Source organism: Paramisgurnus dabryanus, chromosome 2, assembly GCF_030506205.2.
Source record: "Paramisgurnus dabryanus chromosome 2, PD_genome_1.1, whole genome shotgun sequence".
NCBI lineage: Eukaryota > Metazoa > Chordata > Actinopteri > Cypriniformes > Cobitidae > Paramisgurnus > Paramisgurnus dabryanus.
Genome location: NC_133338.1, coordinates 36,775,906 through 36,794,605, shown reverse-complemented (window position 1 = coordinate 36,794,605; position 18,700 = coordinate 36,775,906). Strand labels below are relative to the sequence as shown.

The 18,700-nt window shown below is 37.9% G+C and overlaps 1 protein-coding gene across 4 annotated transcripts in view; it reads right to left on the bottom strand.

Annotated features, from left to right (window-relative positions):
* Positions 1 to 18,700, bottom strand: part of phkb (phosphorylase kinase, beta) — a 75,534-nt gene that overhangs the window by 50,513 nt on the left and 6,321 nt on the right. For all 4 annotated transcript variants that reach the window (XM_065289312.2, XM_065289311.2, XM_065289313.1 and 1 more), the window contains 5 exons: positions 18,137 to 18,275; positions 15,690 to 15,789; positions 6,443 to 6,550; positions 6,258 to 6,338; positions 3,360 to 3,475 (listed from right to left, as the gene is read on the bottom strand). In XM_065289312.2, the coding sequence (XP_065145384.1) occupies positions 3,360 to 3,475; positions 6,258 to 6,338; positions 6,443 to 6,550; positions 15,690 to 15,789; positions 18,137 to 18,275 (544 nt within the window). The remainder of the gene's footprint in view (positions 1 to 3,359; positions 3,476 to 6,257; positions 6,339 to 6,442; positions 6,551 to 15,689; positions 15,790 to 18,136; positions 18,276 to 18,700) is intronic.

Here is an 18,700-nt window from a genome sequence, read left to right as displayed (position 1 = left end):
ACAATCGATTTTCTGCCAGGACAGACAGCAAACCTGCACGGCATAAGACATATTAGTAATAGCTGACAATGTTGTTGGCAGGGTATGTTGCTTTTAGATTGAGACTGGTAAAAAAACTAAACAATTGGTAAAGAAAATGGTGGGTGGAGGGGAAATATCCTCTATAAAATGTTAAAGTGAAGCACGGTAACACCAGCTGGTGGAGACAGGGAGGCTGCCACCATATTTTTCTGATAACGTCTTTAATACCAATTCTAATTTAATTTAAAGACTCTGAAAGAAAAAGCTTTTAATAAAGTCTCCCTCCTGAATGGGCCTGAATGAAATACTGACAGGCCTCTGAATGTTCTGGATGACTCTCAAAACAGTAAAACGACTTCCATTTTCTTTGTGTTAGTCCAGGGTACACTTGATTTAAAACTAATGCAGCAAACATTCATCACAAATTTTGTTCTGGCTCGGAGCCTGCAGACAGCCCCGTCTACAGCACCACAGGGCAATGCTTTCCAGTGTACACTATACTCTATACACACATTAACAACTAACTCATCGATCATTTACTTGAAATATAAAATGTAAGAAATGTAACACTTAATAAGTGTACCAAGAGGTTCCTATGCCCTCACCATAGCCACTTCAGGTCTTAACAAAAGCAATTCAAGCCTTCTCCATTTTCAGAAAATAACCAAATATTTTGGTTTAAAGGATGTAGTTTTTTTCCAATAAGTAAAATCATGCAGTAAATTACTCTTAAAGATTACATGTCTTTGTGTTATCTCATGCTCGGAGTGTTGTTGGGGGGGGGTAAAGCTATTTCATGCATTCTGACTTATTAACAGAATGCATGATACCTCCAGTGGCGGCCGGTGACATCTTTTTTAAGGGTGCACATGTATGTAGCCCGTCATGTGTGTGGCTCGTCATTTTAAAATAAGTGCCTGCCGCAGATGCTTCAAAGGGGTTTATGATAAAAGAGACAGTCTTGTTTGCCAGATACTCGCTTCATTTCATGTGTAATCTAAGTTGAGTGTCTTTTATGAACATGAGCGTCTCTTTTATCATAAACCCTTTCGACATGTGTGCAGCAGGCACCTATTTTGACAAGAGCATGATACACATGGTTCACATGACACAACGAACACACTTTTTGAAAAGACGAGCAACACACGCCCCTCGGAAGAGAAGTCACCAGCCGCCATTGGATACCTCATGTGTCAAAAGGGACGTATTTTGTACCGAAAAGTTTTTTTGAACATGAAAGATTCATACGTAACAATCTTGCTGTATTTCTTTTATGGGCAATTTCAGTGCAGGAAGTACAGTGGAAGTCCTTATATGGGCACTTTAGCCGAAAGAGCGCATGCATACACCGACCAAGAGCTGACACGAAATCAACGTCACCAAAGAAGTGTGTTGTTGTTTGTGAGGGAAATTTAAGCTTGTTTAGCTTGCCAAAGAACTCAGCTTTTGGAAACAATGAATATAGTTTGTTTATCTGGGGTAGCAGCGGAGTTGTGTGTGTGTGTGTGTGTGTGTTTGGTTGTGTTTGTGAGTTTTGTTGATTTCGTTGAAATGGGGCGATCAAATGTCTGTGTTTTGTTGGCAATCAGTGTGTAAGTGCATGTAATGTAAATGATACAAACATGTAGTGAATTATTCAGTAGGTTATCCAGAGATAGTGGGATAATTGTTTTGTGTGTGTTGCTTACTCGTGACTTGCTCGAGTGGGTTGGGTTTATTTTGAAAAAATCAGTTCAGCTGATCGGTCTTATAACTCAGATAAAACTAAAGCCTCTCTGGATATATGAAGGATGTAATACTAATCTATAGATACTCAAGATTAAAATGAGATAAGCAGAAACAGCATGTGTTATGTGAGCTTTAACAATATTACAACAAATTCCAGTCAGTCAAAACATGGGGCATGTGTTCTGCTAATGCTGATAACTAACAAAATTAAATGAGGGTTAGATTATACATTGTAGTTGTGTTTCAAACTATTTTTTTAAAAGACGTATTTATCAAACTTCTCTACAATGTTTAACTTTTCTGTGCAACATTTTCAGCTCTTGCTTGCTGTGCGTTTATGATGTCAGCCTCCTAACAGATGCGATTCTCAGACTGATGACTCACTAAATATATTGTTATAAAGTGCTTCTGAATTCAAGTGATATTGAATTCATCTTTTTAAATGTTAAACATTATTTTTATGCAGTAAAATCAAACTGCAGAAGTCAATACTCTAATTGGCCCTCAGTGGGGATGTTGTGCTTGGAAAAGATAAGGAACCAGTGACGGAGTGAATTATTATCGAACTTGGTTATGAGAGAGAGGCAAAGTGAGTGTTGGAGTCACTGCCTATTGACTTGCTCTTCTAAAAGGATATTGTCTGTGCCAATCCACGGTCTACACTGTCTGCGCAGCACTATGAATTACCTCTGCAATGGGCAGATAGGAGCTTCCCCTCAGTTTGAGTTCATTCACTCGTGGGCTAAACCAGTGGAGGTGAAATAAAGTGGCACCTTTACAGGGAGGCCATTAAGGACATGCTTCTTGCTACAGTCTCCTCAACGTGTGCTGAAAGGTCACATCCTTCTGTGCTGCGTATAAATAAGTATATGGACTGGGGCTTGCTGTCACACAGAGATATTGTGATGGGGATTATTTATCTTAGTAACTATAAAGTTTTTTGTCAAGTCCAATTATACATTGTCTTCTCTAGGATTCATTTTAAGTTTTATATTCTACACTGAGGCGTTTTCACAAAAGTTCAATTTGTGTTTAATGAACTGTGTCTTTTTCGTATGCAATAATGGTGAAAATGGCATAAATAGCTTCTAATATCTATAGAAAGTTAAAGTATGTGCCTGTACAGAAAATGCTATACCTAAAATGTGTGAAACCATGCCCCAGTGTCATTTACTGTATATGCAAACGGTAATTCAGTTCAATTCAGTGCATTACTGTCGCAAGTTAGAGTAGGACCGTGCTACGCAATTGAACCCCCCAGCATGACCCGCAGCGCAATGGATCCATTTACTTTTCGCTTTGGTGGCTTAATGTGAGAATTATTCCACTCATGTGTTGCCACATGGAGTTCTGGAGAAAACAACTTTTGAAAAACAACATATAAAGATACAAGATCAATTTAACTCTGATGCTAATTTCTTTAGTCGTGACCAAAGTCCAATTTTTACTTACATTTGCTGCCGAGTGTAGAAATTAATATAATATTGTTGTAATATTTCACTTCTCCTCTTTTATCACAATATAGGTTTTGAATAACTAAATTCACTAGGATTAAGCATCTCAATTTATTAAAGAGTTATAGAAAACAAACAGAAAGAGATTAAACTTACCTAGAATGCAGCTCTGTGCTTCCATTGTTATATTTGCTTCCCCGTTCCCACATGCCAAAGTCAGGCACACGATATGCCCTCTCCACGCAGAACACCAGGTTCTGGATGAATGACACCTACAGTACAAAAACAAACGCATTACACTTTTTAGCCGGATCTCCATCTTTTCTGCTTGTTATGCAGACATCCGCACATCTTAACTAGGTTTGCTTTGAAAAGTAGGCTTGCTCTGAAAGTTTTTGTGTTTGTCAGTACATCATTCGTGAGCATTTCCGAATTAATATTCTGATTATTCACCGCATAAGAAATTAATTTGAATACTGATCGACACCATATGACAACGGAAGCAATTAATCATGTCTATGGGTGGTACTGGTAATGTCAAAAGCCCGTAACAACTTTGGGAATATCTTCCCATCCCCATTGTGGAATGAGGGCACAGGAAAACAAAATGAGAGAAAGAATAATGACTTTATGGTACATAAATGAGGAAATGTTCACAAACACCCGCGGAGACCGGACTGACAAAGCTTTTAATTTAACATGAGGGGAACAGAGGGACCCTAAAGCATGTTTAAATGGGGCAGTGAGGAAGGTAGGAAGAGACAAAATGCGGTGGGGGAAAGGAAGAGAGAAGCCCTATGAGCACTATTTTAGGCCCAGACTAAAATGATTAATGTGACGAGCTTTATGGTATCTTAATGAACACCGCTGGCCCGGCCTGGCACTTTTTTCTATTCTTTTCCTTTTCTAAGCTTTAGCAAGTGAGTGCAAAGCAGGACAGCAACTATTATTTTCTGTGGATATAGGGATGGATCGGTCAAAGCTGCTTGTGTTTGCTGGATAAGGCATTTTAGCTAATCATTTTACAGTGACTGCTGGAGCGGTCTGCCGTCTGTATGACAAAGTCTTTCTAATTATAGGTTTTAACAATTGATTTTCTTAATAGTGAAATGACATATGCCAAATATACCTCCAATGTCTTCATTTCTTATCATGACAATAAATTGCATTAGTGTTTATTTCTGGCGTTTCAGTGAAGAGTGAAGAAAAGGTGTATTTTTTTGGTTAAGATGAGATTACCAAACATTAATTAAACATTGCGTCTGTCAGTCATCTTTGGAACCAAAGTTTAAAGTTTGACGTCTGCCAATGTTGGGTTTTTATGTCAAATCAACGTTGGATCTTGACGTCGGATCATTGGTGGATCTTGACATCATTTCAATGTTGGAATTTATGTCAAGCCAAAGTTGGGTTTTGACATAAGGCCAAGGATGGGTCTTGATGACAGGTCAACTTTGACCAGATGTCAAGTCCCAACAGTGACCTGACGTCAAGACACAACAGTGTTCTTCTGATGTCAAAATCCAAATGTAGGCTGTATGCAAGTGGATTCTGCAAACTGACGGCATTAAAAAAAATTACATTGGCTGATGATCAGGGCAGATTATATCCTCACTAGGGCTGTGCAAAATATCAAAATTGACTCCAAATATATGGTATATAATAAAACCGCTCATAACACTTACTTTGGCATCCTGGGGAGGATATACAAAATTTTTTGAAGGTTAAGCCTCTCGTTTCATTGACCATTTCTTAATGAACAAAAAAATTACTTCATACATTATCTTGACACTCATTTTGTACCCATTTGTGAAAGTGCCAAAAAGCTTTCAGGATAGTTAACACATGTAGGCAAGCTCTGATAATCTGATGAGACAAAAGCTTACTCTATATACAAAGAACAATAAACTGACAATGATGGGTAAGAAAAACATTAAAGTGCCACTTTCTCCCCTGTTTGTTCTGCTTTTCATTAATCAATTTCCTGGAATGGCCAACTGATTTCATGACTGTGCTTTAATTGCATTACACAGCTGGCTAGACAACGTTTAGATACGCCAATTATGCCTTTTTTGCAAACAGCTAAATACCTCATAAAAGTTACTATGATAATTTGTTAAGCCTTGCATGTGAGGCTTAGCTAGTTAGGTGATATTCCCTGTCACATTAACAACGTAACTGTAATTGGCAAAACACATTTAAGATTAACCCAATGGGGCTGAATAAATAAAAGTCAGGATTGTTTAAGAAGCAGTGATTTAACAGCAAAGTGTGAACTAAATCTCCCTACTGAGCAAAGCAAGAATTAAAGATGTGATTATTATTAAGTCTGCACACCCAAAGTTATTAAATAAGACATCAACCAGTGTATCTCGCCATATAGTAAAGTTCATCTTGGCCACTGTCTAAGTTTGAGGCCTTATTATCTATAAAGATAGTTTCATGTTATCATGCAACCGTATATATCCCAAATATAGTGCAAGAGCTGTTGCGTAAGTGATCTCTTATCTCCTTGGTAAAAAAGAAGTAGTTGTTATGATGCTTCTAGTCCTGAACTATTTCAACTCGGCTTAACTTCTGCAGTAATCTTACTAAAAGCTGCATTGTGTACATAGTGGTGGGTAGAATGGCCCAAGATCAAGCTCCTGCCAAAAAGAAAAAAACATTTGGGTGAAAAACCTTTGACTACCTTTATCTGACAGTTTTACTGTAGCTTTCTTAAAGCTTAGCTAGCTTCTTGTAGTTGAATAATGCATAAATATTAATGACTAATCTGACTGCAACCATCAAGGCTAAGATGTCCAGATCAAGGTAACAAGCTCTTCACTCTTTTTTTCTTTCTTTCTGCTTATCCTGTTAAAATGCATGGTACCTTAATCAATATCAGATAAAAATATCAAAGTAATCATCAAAAGGATTTTCTATTTGCCAATGTCACCTTAGGCTTGATCAAAGGGGGTGGGTTTCCAAATCACTTTTCTTTGTGAAGGAAAGCACTATGACAATAAATGTAATAAAATATATATATATACACTTCATGTAATCCAGCCATACCTCATCTGTATTGTAGATGATTTGGAGGCCTGAACAAATCATTTCAACCAGGTAGAGTAAAAACAGAGACAAGGCATCAATCTGTTAAAAAAATAAAGTATAATGTTAAATTGGTTTACAAAAAGCAGCATTTTAGGTTAATACATATTTTTTGAGTACATGATAAGAAGCAGTGCTGTTCTTACCTGCAGATGACTGTATTCTTTATAAGAGTAAACCTCATCTCCAGTATGCACGTTAAATATTGAGTGCAGGCAGGTGGATGGGCTGGGATCCTCCTTGAACTTCTCCACCTGTGAGAAAATGAGAGAGACAGAAAGAAAGACAGACAGAGATGGAGATAGGAAAAGCACAAATCCATAAAAGATGCATCTCTCCTTTCATATTACCAATATATCTACTTCTTCAATATTTATCACATGCTTACTAAGGTGGGCAGGAAAAATGACAGCATTGAGCATTTTTCCTTCAGTTTATACCACACTTTTCACTTTTATGCCTTACGGTGTGTGTTAGTGAATCACTGTATATCAATAAACAAATGCACATTTATATAACAAATTATAATTAAGCAGACATATTAAGGATTAACTTTGAATGCACCCCTCTGATAATGGCTCCCAAACGTCTACTCGCCTTAAAATAGGTGTTTAGCAGCATAAAGAGAACTGTCATTCTCTAATATGTTTAATTCTGATAATAAATGTTTTGCTTTCTATAACAAATGTATACAGTGACCAAAACTTTGTGCTTCTGTATATCTCAGTTGCAGAGCAAAGCGTTAGCAACTTAAAAGGTCATGGGTTTGAACCCAGGGAATGCACATACGGATAAAAATGTATACCTTGTGAAGCACTGTAAGTCGCTTCGGATAAAGGCATCTGCCAAATGCATAAAATGTAAATGAATATACACAACTTACAAACAGTTTATGTTAATTTTCTGTGGTGGATTAAGCCATTTTAAATTCAATGATTTTCACATGTCTTACCCAGTGGCCAAATGTGATATTATGACACACGCTGCAAATATTGACATTTACTTGCTTTAACTTTTTCTCATTAAACACCAGACGGTTATTGACTTGAAGATATAACACATCAGATGAATTTAAAACTTGAATAAACAGAAAGAGATAAAGACAATAAACAAATGGTACCCTGAGCAGATGCAGTACATAAAAAGATTATGCAGCGCTGCATATGATAGGCAAGACTTCTGCACTGATTCACCACCAAAAACCAATCAGCTACCGGAAAGACGTGACTGCTGGAGGGCTTTATTTACCAGACTAGGTCGCAATATAAGTGAGATTATTTATTATGCCACAACAATAAAACAAACTACAAAATAATGACAAATACGATATAAGTAGGAAACTTAGATGTTAAAAAATATCAGAAAACAATTGGATTATTTCCACCCTAATACAAGCACAATATGTGTTTCAGAACCCAGTAACCCATAAATCCTAGTCTAAATGATTTCTAGAATCTTTTATATAATATCATTTCTTCTTGTTTAACCCTGGAGACACTTTTCCACTGACAATTCTCGAACTTCAAGGTCAGCAACTACAACACAACAATATCCAATGACCATTTACTCCCCAACAGACACAGAAAATGGCATACATGTTGCAGAGGATCTCAAATATCGAAGCACATACCCAAAGACATCTAGCATTTATCTTTAAGTCACATATTACAATCCCCACGTAACAAAACTGGGTCGACCTTACCCACTGACCGCATCATACATCGACCCCACAGCATATTTTAAGCGTTATAAATAAGTGGCCTAATTTCTTTTTTCCTTTCCCCTCTCTTGTCAGGTCATGCGAGGCATCCTTCTGTCCCAGATACACAATGTTTTTTCACACCAGTTACACAGCTGTATAACAAGCCAAACACAGCTGTGAGATTCAGCCAAACAGACAAACACTCATCCCCTGGCTCAACATCCATTTCTCAGCAAAGCAAATGTGGATGGAAAATGCAATAAAGACACCTGTGAGACAACGAATGACATTTGAAACATCTGTTGGTCATCACTGCCTGTAAAACTAAATCAATAAAAAAGAAAAAGCACAAAAGGGCAGTGATTTTCCTTCAGTCCCAAGAGGAAAGTTATTTTATGGTAAACAACAAAACAGAGACTCTATTCAAAGTGATTTATTATGAATGACTTTGAAGTGCCCTTTATTAGACTCATTAAAAGCTGGAAGCTAGTTTGTGAGGCATATGTACTTGTATATATGTACTGTATTTGTGCGTACATAAAAGATTCAATAAAGGAAAGGGGTAAGACATAATGCCCAAACAAAGGATTGAACTATAATCAGAGTTCAGACTTTTCCACTTTGTTGTTGCTTTTCATTGTGTTTGTGGAATATTTTTCACACACAGTGTGATACGAACAGCATGCCCCAGTAAACACATCTGTTGAATATACCTGGGGAACTGACAATGTGAAGAGTTGCAATGCACCGCAAGTATATTAAGGGAAAAACAATGTTCTTTGTAAATGCCATAGACACATGTTCATGAACGCTGCTCTGTGTAATTAACTGTATAAAAGAGGCATTATAATTAAGACGCAGAAAAGCTTTGTTACAAATCAGGTCTAAGGGGTCAGAAATAAATGAAATGAAATAATTTCCAAGGCGTAATTGCTCAGGTCTACATTTGGGAGAGAACAGTTAGCTTCAGGGTAACGACCCACGGAAAAAGCTTTTTATGTCTGTTTGAGAAAATGAGATGACACTTACTATTAAGAAAGTCTTTACATTAACAGTGAGCAAACCACATAAAGGAAAGCTAAGCACATTGATTCATTAAAGGGCCAATATGTTGGAAAATCACCACTAGAGGTAGCGGTTTTAATAACTATTGGCAAAGCTTAATGATGTTATGAAGGAGGGTGGAATGATGGGAGATGATGTTTTCAACATCCAGAGATGTATGGAATTCGTTAATCATGTTCATGGACAAGATAATGAATTCATTTTTTATTATCTGTATGTTTTATCCCACTATTTAAGCCTTCGTAATGAATTAGCTGCAAGGCACAACAGCTGCGTGTGAGATGCTGTATAACAACCCTTTCCGCATTTGTCCACTCGTGTTGCCATAGTCTCGACAAGCGGAAACAGAGGATAACGCATTAGTGTTGGGCGATATGCCCCATTTTCAGATCATCCTATTGTCAGCCTGTGAGATCGCCAATACACGATAGTATCGGGAGGCAATAGTTTACTCAAGGGCAACACTGTCATTAAAGCCCAGGTGCTCTGAAATCGGGAACAACACACTTGCTGGTTTTTAAACCCCTGCCCTTCTAACAACCTCTCTAGTGCAAGGAAATGTCAGAGCCATGCTTATTACAAGCTCATGTGTGAGAAAGAGTCCAAGGGGCTTTTTACACCTGGTCACTTCAAGCGTTTTCTCTGATTTCTCAGGTGTAAACGCCCTCAGAGATTTTAAGCAACACTGAAGAGTTTTTGCTCTTTGCTCCCCCTACAGGTTGGAAGCGGATTTGTCCATTACCGCTGTCATAAATAATTTAGCCTACTGCAGCAAAGCTAGCTCTGATTGGGTTGTAGGTCTGTCGTAAAGTTATTGTAGTTTTCACTAGAACTACAGAACCGCGACCAGGCGGTTGGAAACTTCTTTAGTGCGGTTTTGGCCGATAGAGGGCTTCAAATGAACGACTGAAACTTTTTTGGAAACGTTATTTTAAGGTAAACAAAACTCTTTGGTCTGATCGCTCAAACCACTTCATGAGGTGGTGGGACGCATTTCAGATGAAACTGGACAAGTGTAAATACATCTGGTTGTCTGCGCATACTCCTCACAAACATGTCACGTTAGCTGGCAGAGGCAAACAAAGACGACACACTTGTTGCTTTATGGAGCGACGGAAGCGGGTAAAAAAGCTTTCTAAAACCAATAAAAGAGTCTGATATTAAACAAATGATATTAAACCAAGAAATAAAACTTTGATGGAGAGTTTTGTGAACGCTTATCCCCGTCATGGACCTATACTGTACATTAAAGAGTAACTAAACCCTAAACCAACTTTTTTTGGTTAATGATCTGTAAGATTGATGCTTTATTAGTGCTGTTCATTGATTTTAGTCAGTTTTTTGACATTTGGATATAAAGTGTTTCAAAACTACAATATATGGTGTAAAAATGTCTGAGTGCTGCCCTCTTCAGGTTGAACGGTGGCTACTGCAGTTTAATTTTCCTATTGGATGTTGGGTCCAAAAAATGACTCCTGACGTAAGCAGGTTCAAGCTCACCACGCCCTTTTTACGATCTCACCACACAAATTGGTACGAGCTTAGTTCATCCCCTCTATCTCTGTTGGGATCTGCCCACTTTTCTTGCGTTTTTCAAATATTGCAGTGGGTGGAGTCAGGCTCTGACCAGGGGTTTAGTTACGCTTTAAATTATTGTGCCGTCGCTCTGTACTGCGCGCAACAGCTCTTGCCAAACAAGGAGACGCGTGTCCCCTGCCCAACATACAGTACAATATACAGTAAGTGCTGCCTTTTGTTGCATAAACGTCGTCTTAAGTTTTTTTAAGGCGGAGTAATCAATATTGTATTTACATTTTGTGTGGGAGTAGAAGATCGGATTTATATCCGTTTTTCCAAGACGAATTTATGTGGCCAGAGTGTGTACGAGAAGGTATCCGTGCACGTTACAAACTCTCTCACGCAAAGTGAAGCCCACAAAACCTCTAAAACTAGGAAAAGCATGCAATGTGCATGTTAATGTAAAACTATGATGATACTAATAATAACTATCGTCAACTATCGTCATGAAATCCCGCTATCGGCCATATGTCTTACGAGGGATAATGGAATGAAAAGGGAATTCTAAAAAGGAATTTTATATGGATTTACAAATTTTGGGATATTACAAAAAATGTAATGATGGTAAGCACACAGTTGATTGTAACCACTGATTTCCATAGTAGAAAAAACAAAAATGATGGAATTCATTGCTAACACTCAGCTGTGTGTTTACCATCATTTATCAAAATATCTTCTTTTGTGTTTATCAGAAAAAGAAATTCATACAGGTTTAGATCAGCATGAGGATGTGAAAATTGTGACAGAATTTTCATTTTTGGGTGAACTATTCCTTTAAGAGTGAAAGTCAGTAATTTGTTAAAGGTCGTGGTATTTAAGATAAAGCAGAGGTAAACAAGGTACCAGATACAGATGATTTTTAATCATACCTAAATAAACATACAACCGTACAAGATGGTCATCAGTATCTCCCCATTCATTTATTACACAGTGACCGTAGGTCAGTCCAACTCTAATCCCATAGACATGATCAAATTATAACCAAAATATTTAAAACATAACATGTCTACCACTCATATACAATGGTATTAACAAGGTTCTCAATTATTAACATGTGATTACCAATTTTTATCTATGTAAAATAATCCAGTCTTTGAAAACCTGCATGAGAGGATTCAGTAGAAATATAACCGTGATATCTTTAAAATTCACTAAGAAAGGCAATGTCAAAATATTGAACTCAATAAATTAAAATCAAACTTTAATGCTCCATATCTCATAATTAGATTATGAGACTCTACAGACAGGTCACATACGGTACCAGCACCTTGGAGTACTGTGTAAACACCATGGTGTATTAATAGAGTGGCAGGCATTAAGTACCTTAGATTGTTGCATATCAAAATATCATAGTATTAACATCTGATCCAGGGTTTCCCCTAGCACTTTTCAGTTCGGGCGGCCCACCTAAGCTGGGATACCCTACCACCTTAACAAGGTCGTCCAAAAACAAAAATTGGCTGCACAGAAGGCCGTCAAGTGCATCTCGTAGAATAGCGTGGACGCGCTTCACACTGCGAGCGGGCACGCGCCACATAGCCGAAATGAGAGAAAGACATGGTTCGTCAATGTCTGGAGGATAACTAGCCTGTTGATAAAACATTTAATTAATTAATTATCTAGTATGTGTTCATTTTCTGTCATAGTTTCTTCAAAATTGAGTTTTATTTGAGTGTTTTAAATAAAAATATTTTCATCATGACGCCCCTTTGATTGCCACACCCCCGGTCCACCCACCTGCACAACCCTACCACCTTAACTAACAAATTTTCTGCGGGAAACCCTGTGATCCCATCACAGTGGAAGTGCTAGGTCAAACCACAATTTTTTGCAAGAATAAAACGATAATTGTGTCATTTCTGTATACACTGAAAAAAATTATTCATTGAATTTAATCCATTTTTTTAAGGTAAGTGGTTGCAATCAATTTATTTAAGCTACATTTAAACAAAAAAGATTAGTAAAGTAAAATAAAATATAAAACTTTTGTTTAAATGTGGCTTAAATAAATTGATTGCAACGACTTACCTTAAAAAAATTGATTAAATTCAATGAATCATTTTTTTTTCAGTGTAGTTGTGTACTCCACTTCTCTTTTCTAAGCAGTGAGCACAGTACTTACATGCATATCTGAACACTTCCATTTAGTTGATGGTGCAAATAATAACCAGCTGGTCTAAACAGGAAGTGCAACATCTCAGCCAATGGCCACAGCCACTCCGGGAACATTGTCAAAACCCTAATTGCAGCACAATCCAAATGTTAAAAATACAAAAGAAGCCCAACTGGCAGATTTCCAAATTCAACCCACAGATATCCATTTTAAATAATGCTCAATATATCGGTATATTTACTTTTCACAAAGCACACACATTTGTAACTAAAAACCTATTCTTGACTACTACACACTTTTCATTTTCCAGTGAGAAAATTAATTTCTTTTCAAAGCCTTATCACAACCAGAATGAACCAAGCAGACAAAGAGTTTGTTTCCTGAGGAATGGACACACTGACAAGATGTATAAACTATATGCACTACAAGCCACCTTGGATAAAAGCATCCAGCAAAATGCATAAAAATTTACACACATCATTAGACCCATACAGCACAAATTGGAAAATATATTGTCAGAGGTGAAGAAATACTTCACTGAAGTCAATGTGAGTCTAAATGATAAAACCACAGATTCAGAATGTAAGCTACACTGCGCATACAGAAACAGTGTCAAATCCCGTGCGTATGTAAAGAAACAAGATATAAGCGGGTACACGTCAGGTAAAGCACCGAAGCAAGCCTCACAGCATGTAAAGAGCTCTTTTTGAGATTTACTGTAAACCTCAGAACGGAAAAACAAGCCCAGTGCTGCTTAACTTGAGTACAGAGCTAGAGGGAGTCTAGAAGGTAGAACGTGGGTTGGTGTACAATCCTGGAAAACTGAAAATCTATGAAAGTATAGAAAGACACATTACAGAATAATAACACTAAAATCAACCAATAAGAACCACCAGAGGTCATACAGTTTTTAAAAGATAACAACAGTAAGCACTTAAAATAGTAGCGTCAATACCTCAGTATTACAAACTGCAAGCTATAAATAAGCTATTCCACTGCATAGTACCCCACGGTTTGGTTTAGTTTGGGTCTGGTCAGCTTACTTTTGGGAGCTTTTCCATTGGGTGCAGGGTTCCAAGCGACCCGAGCTGATACAAAACGTGACGCGAAAACAGTAGATCACTGATTGGTCTGAGAAAATTGTCACTACAGCGTCATCGCTATAATGTAGATTAGCTTTACATGTGCTAGCTTGCGCTGTCTCGAGCAAACATGTTGCCATCTGTGCTTTGCCATAAGTTCCCAAACTCCTTTTTAGCGATGAAAAACATTCACAGGTTGAGAATCAGGAACATCATAACAGTTTTTTCCAAACTTGCAGTTTGTGGCGGAACATTCGCGACGAGCACGTTAGCATTATATATGCTTAAATGCAACTTCAATGAGGTTCTGTGGAGCGCCGTCGACTGACGCCACGGTGTTTGAACATTCCCATACATTTATTTTTTTCTCAGTCCACAACAAAATTAAAATTGGCCACCACAAATAGATGTTTGCACTTGCGTTTATCACTACCTCTGTTTCACATGACAGTTTCTGTACAACGACGCTCTCACTTGTATGATGTCACAGCAGTATGCAGCGCAAATATAACGACATGTCTATAATCCCTCCCACTGTGAAGTGATACCAAACTCGATGGAAAAGCTAACCACACCAAAGTGAGGTGAGCTGACCCGACCCAAACTAAACTAAACCGTGGGGTACTATGCAATGGAAAAGCACCATATGTGATATTATTGAGCACTTCGTAGCTGCAGAGTTATCTTGGTTTATTAACCTTTCAAGGAAAACTAAAGCCTGACTTTTACTTCTGTATTGGACCTACACTGTATCCTTGACACCATAGGCCACGTGTCAGTTTCTTTTATACTTTTGCGTCGTTGTCCACGTCAACATGCGTACTGCTACTACTGTAACCCACACTATCAAGGCACTTGTTGTGTACATTGTTGGAGATGGCGGTTGTTAATGTTAATGGTGTTTTGTGTAACTTTAAGAAGGATTTTTGACCGAAATTAAATATAATATACACAACTATATTATCAGTGAAGTATAAAGACCTTACATAACGAACTGTATTTTTTTATTACCTTAGAATAAGCCGTTTTTCTCTCCATACACCACAGGTCCCCCTTACGTGAAAGTCGCCATCATGTTTCTAAAGCCGTAAATGGACAAACCGATCTAAGAGCACGTTTCATCTCTACGTTGTCTCAGACAACAAAATGATTGTCCTGCGGCGGCTACCATATGCGTTTTAAAATTGAGGGGTATACTGTTGGTTGCTATTTTTACAATCACACCACTAGATGCCGCTAAAATTTGCACACACCACCTTTAAATGCTCCTAAACTGCAAAAATTACTTTTTACTTAGTATTTTTGTCTTGTTTTCAGTTGAAATCTAAACAAATTGCTGCCAATGGGGTGAGAAAAAAATCTAAAAATAAGTTTTCTTTTTTCTTAAACACTTAATTTAAGCAAAATTTTCTCACTCCATTGGAAGATAATTTTGCTTGTTTTAAAACAAATTCACTTAAATTGTATAGTTTTTGTCTAAAAACATTTTGCTTAATAAGAAAATACATCTTGATTTAAGAATTTTTAGATATTTCTACTGAAAACAAGACAGAAATACTAAGTTAGAAAGTAATGCTTGGTCCATCTTTGTTTTAACCATCGCAGGTAGAAAAGCACATGAAGAAAAGCAACGCTATATATCGCAGACATTTTTTGCAACATAGCACAGCATAGGTTTCTGTGAATGGTGCGCGACTTTGCATAGGCTACACCGTAAATTCCATGCAGAAGTATAAATTGGGTTTAACAGTCCAATAGTTCCCAATAGAGCCATTTCTGCACTTTTTTATATGTTGAGTGATATGCATGTGTTGCTGCTGTGATCTGTACTACTGTATAATGCAGTAACCCACCTTATCAGACTGACGCATGTAGCAGTACATAATCCCTCGCATGCACTTGATGGCAGAGTGCTCCAGTTCATGGGTGCGGCCCATGTCATCATCGATGCGCCTGTATGACAAACATTGTGTGAGTTACCGAAAAACAGGTAATTACACCGTTGCCAAGAAAATCCTCGGAGTAAACAAGTGTAAGATGGTGAGAGTTGTGATCTCAAGCTAGTTATTTTTAGAATTGAGGACATTTAGATGCATATGTTTTCACCATTAACAGAATACATGAAGAACAAGCCAGGAACCCAAAGCATGTGATTATCATATTCTTCAGCAAATTATGCATTCAAACCAAACAGTCAAACATACAAATGAGACAAACTTTTAACAAACACAAAGAAACCTCATGTACATCGCACACATGCACGCCGCCCACATAAACTCCTACAGAGACAAATTGAGAGTAAGTAATGGGTTCAGGCCGTGCTGTCAGATTGAAATCATCTTAATTAAACTCCTCTGACAATGCTAATATTCAGAGGTGAAGACTGATGACTGCGTCTCTCTCTGATATACACCAGCTCTCTATTTTTAACCCTCGCTTTCGTCCTCTAGAGGAATAACCACCAGAAGAGAGAGGAATGGAAGAGAAACACTTAAGTATTCAACAGTAAGGCTCTGTCTCTGGTGCCCTACTGTAAATCTTTGCTATTTTTAAGCATTTCAAATTTAACCTTGACATAGTACCCCAGAGTTTAGGTCAGAATTAACGTGAAGGGTTGGTGACCAGCTTCTGACACGAGTGGTGTGTGAAAACCAAAACTAAAAAAGGCTACTAACAAAATCAATAAGTGCTGGGTTGTCCTACAGACAGTGTGGGCTCCATTAACAGATGGCAATCAGACTATGCAAAAAAAAAAAAATAGTTTAAAAGCTTAAAACTTTAGTTTAAAACAAAATAATATTATTTAATAAAAGATGACCTGTATATGTTAGAAATAACTGATGACGAGCAGTTTTATTTTTCAAAAATAATGTACACCCAAGGTGGAAATGCGGTGCCATTACACCACGGGTGTGCATATTTATTAAATAATTCAAAGGACCAGAGTCAATTATTCATCTTATGCCACGGTTAACACAGACATTGCTCTCGTGGCTATTTTAAGACATTTGACAGGTTAGGTGTCTGTTTATTGAAAAATAATGCATACCCTTCTCAGCCAATCAGAATAAAGCATTCAACAGCCCCATAAAGTATAATTATAATAATTACATCTAGCATCAGTATTAAATATAGTAATACCGTTTTGTGTAACAAAGTCTCATGCTGCGTTCACACCAGTCGTGGTAGAGGCATCAAGAGCAAGTGATTTCAATGTTAAGTCAATGTAAAGACGCGTTGAAGCGAGTCTGGAGGTTTCGCAGCGCAAATGAGGCGTTTAGCATGGCGCAGTAGACGCGAATCCGCCTCATTCGTGCATCTAGTTCGCAAGAATGGCGCACATTGAGCGCTGCCACAGGAAACGTGCCAGTTGAAAATTTTGAACTTTGTCCAAAAAAATGCGCCGCGTTAACCAATCAAGGGCTTGCTATAGCAGTGACGTGATTACAGAAAGCGAGTGGAGTCGCAGAAGCCCCATTTCCGCGTGAATGTCTCGATTACTAGAATTTAATGTGCAAATGAAGCGAGTAACGCCCCATTCAGACAGCCAGCGATGTTATCGCTGTGTCGCCCGTCTCTTTCAATGAGGCGTTTCTAAATCTGCTTGTCATAAACAAATGAGTACCATCCCCTCCAGTAACTGACAAAGAAGAATGACGTGAACTCCACTGCTTCGTTCTCATTGGTAGTCGCTACCAAAATGCGCTCAACATTTGCATAAAGTTAAACTTTTCTTAACTTTCTCACAACGCTGGACATGCCCATATGGTCACCAATGGTCACTTTCACTTGTGCCGCCTAAAGTCGCCAGGTTTCCATTGAAATAAATAAGATTTTGTCGCTCTGCTTCTGCTGTCTGTCTGAATAGGGAGCAAACTCAAAATGTTCAAGGGACCAACTACACGCGGTAGAGGTGAATTTAACGCCTCAAACCCGGCTGGTGTGAACAACAGTTACAGGTAGATATAATACATAACAGTTCTATTTTGTCAGCAATTGTTCGCCTTTTTATTTCCATATTTAATTTCTTTGTTACTGATATGAGACTTTAACTGTATGTTACTTGTACTCTGAGACCAATGATATCAACAGCTCCAGGTCTGTCTGGAAGGCTTGGCCAGGCACCCACGGATCTCTTCAAAACATTAATTTACATTTAACAACAGAAGGATAATAATCAGCTTAATTCTAGGCTGCATGCCTAGGGATCAAGCACAGGTCTTAACGTGTAAAGCCATGTTTAATAATGCGTGCTCAGGTTTTATGAAGACAAATCCACACACTAATGAGAGTACCTGACCTGTATGCCAAAGCCAGGGCCCAGATACTGGCCGCACAATAGAGCGAATCTCTGACTTTAGCTTCCTTACAGCCGGCACATGTCTTTACTGGAAATAGACCAGTGGTAGGGCTCTGGTAATTGAGAATGGTGCATTTCACTAGGAGAGAAAAGAAAAAAATTAGGATTTCCAAAAGAACATTTGGTTTAGTCTTAACAGTGTTACTGGTAAAAACCTAAAGAGCAAAGAATTAAAGGAAAAGACCACAGTAGGGACCTTCACAAACAACTTCCAATTGTGTAAACACATCTTTCAAATGATTTCTGACATTTCAAAGGATAACACTGCATGTTTAAGTATTAGGCATATTTTCAAATATCATTTAAAATCTTTACTCAAGTTATAAGGAAAAATAGAACAAAAAGGCAGCAGATCTTTATCCATCACTTTGCCCAACTTTGTTAATCTCTATTTCGCTCGCTCGCTCTCTCTCTCTTTCTCCTAATGTATAATCAGGCTGAATAGGGCACTTCATTTTTCATCAGCACATTACGGCAGCACAAATGAAGGGGACATTCATTTCG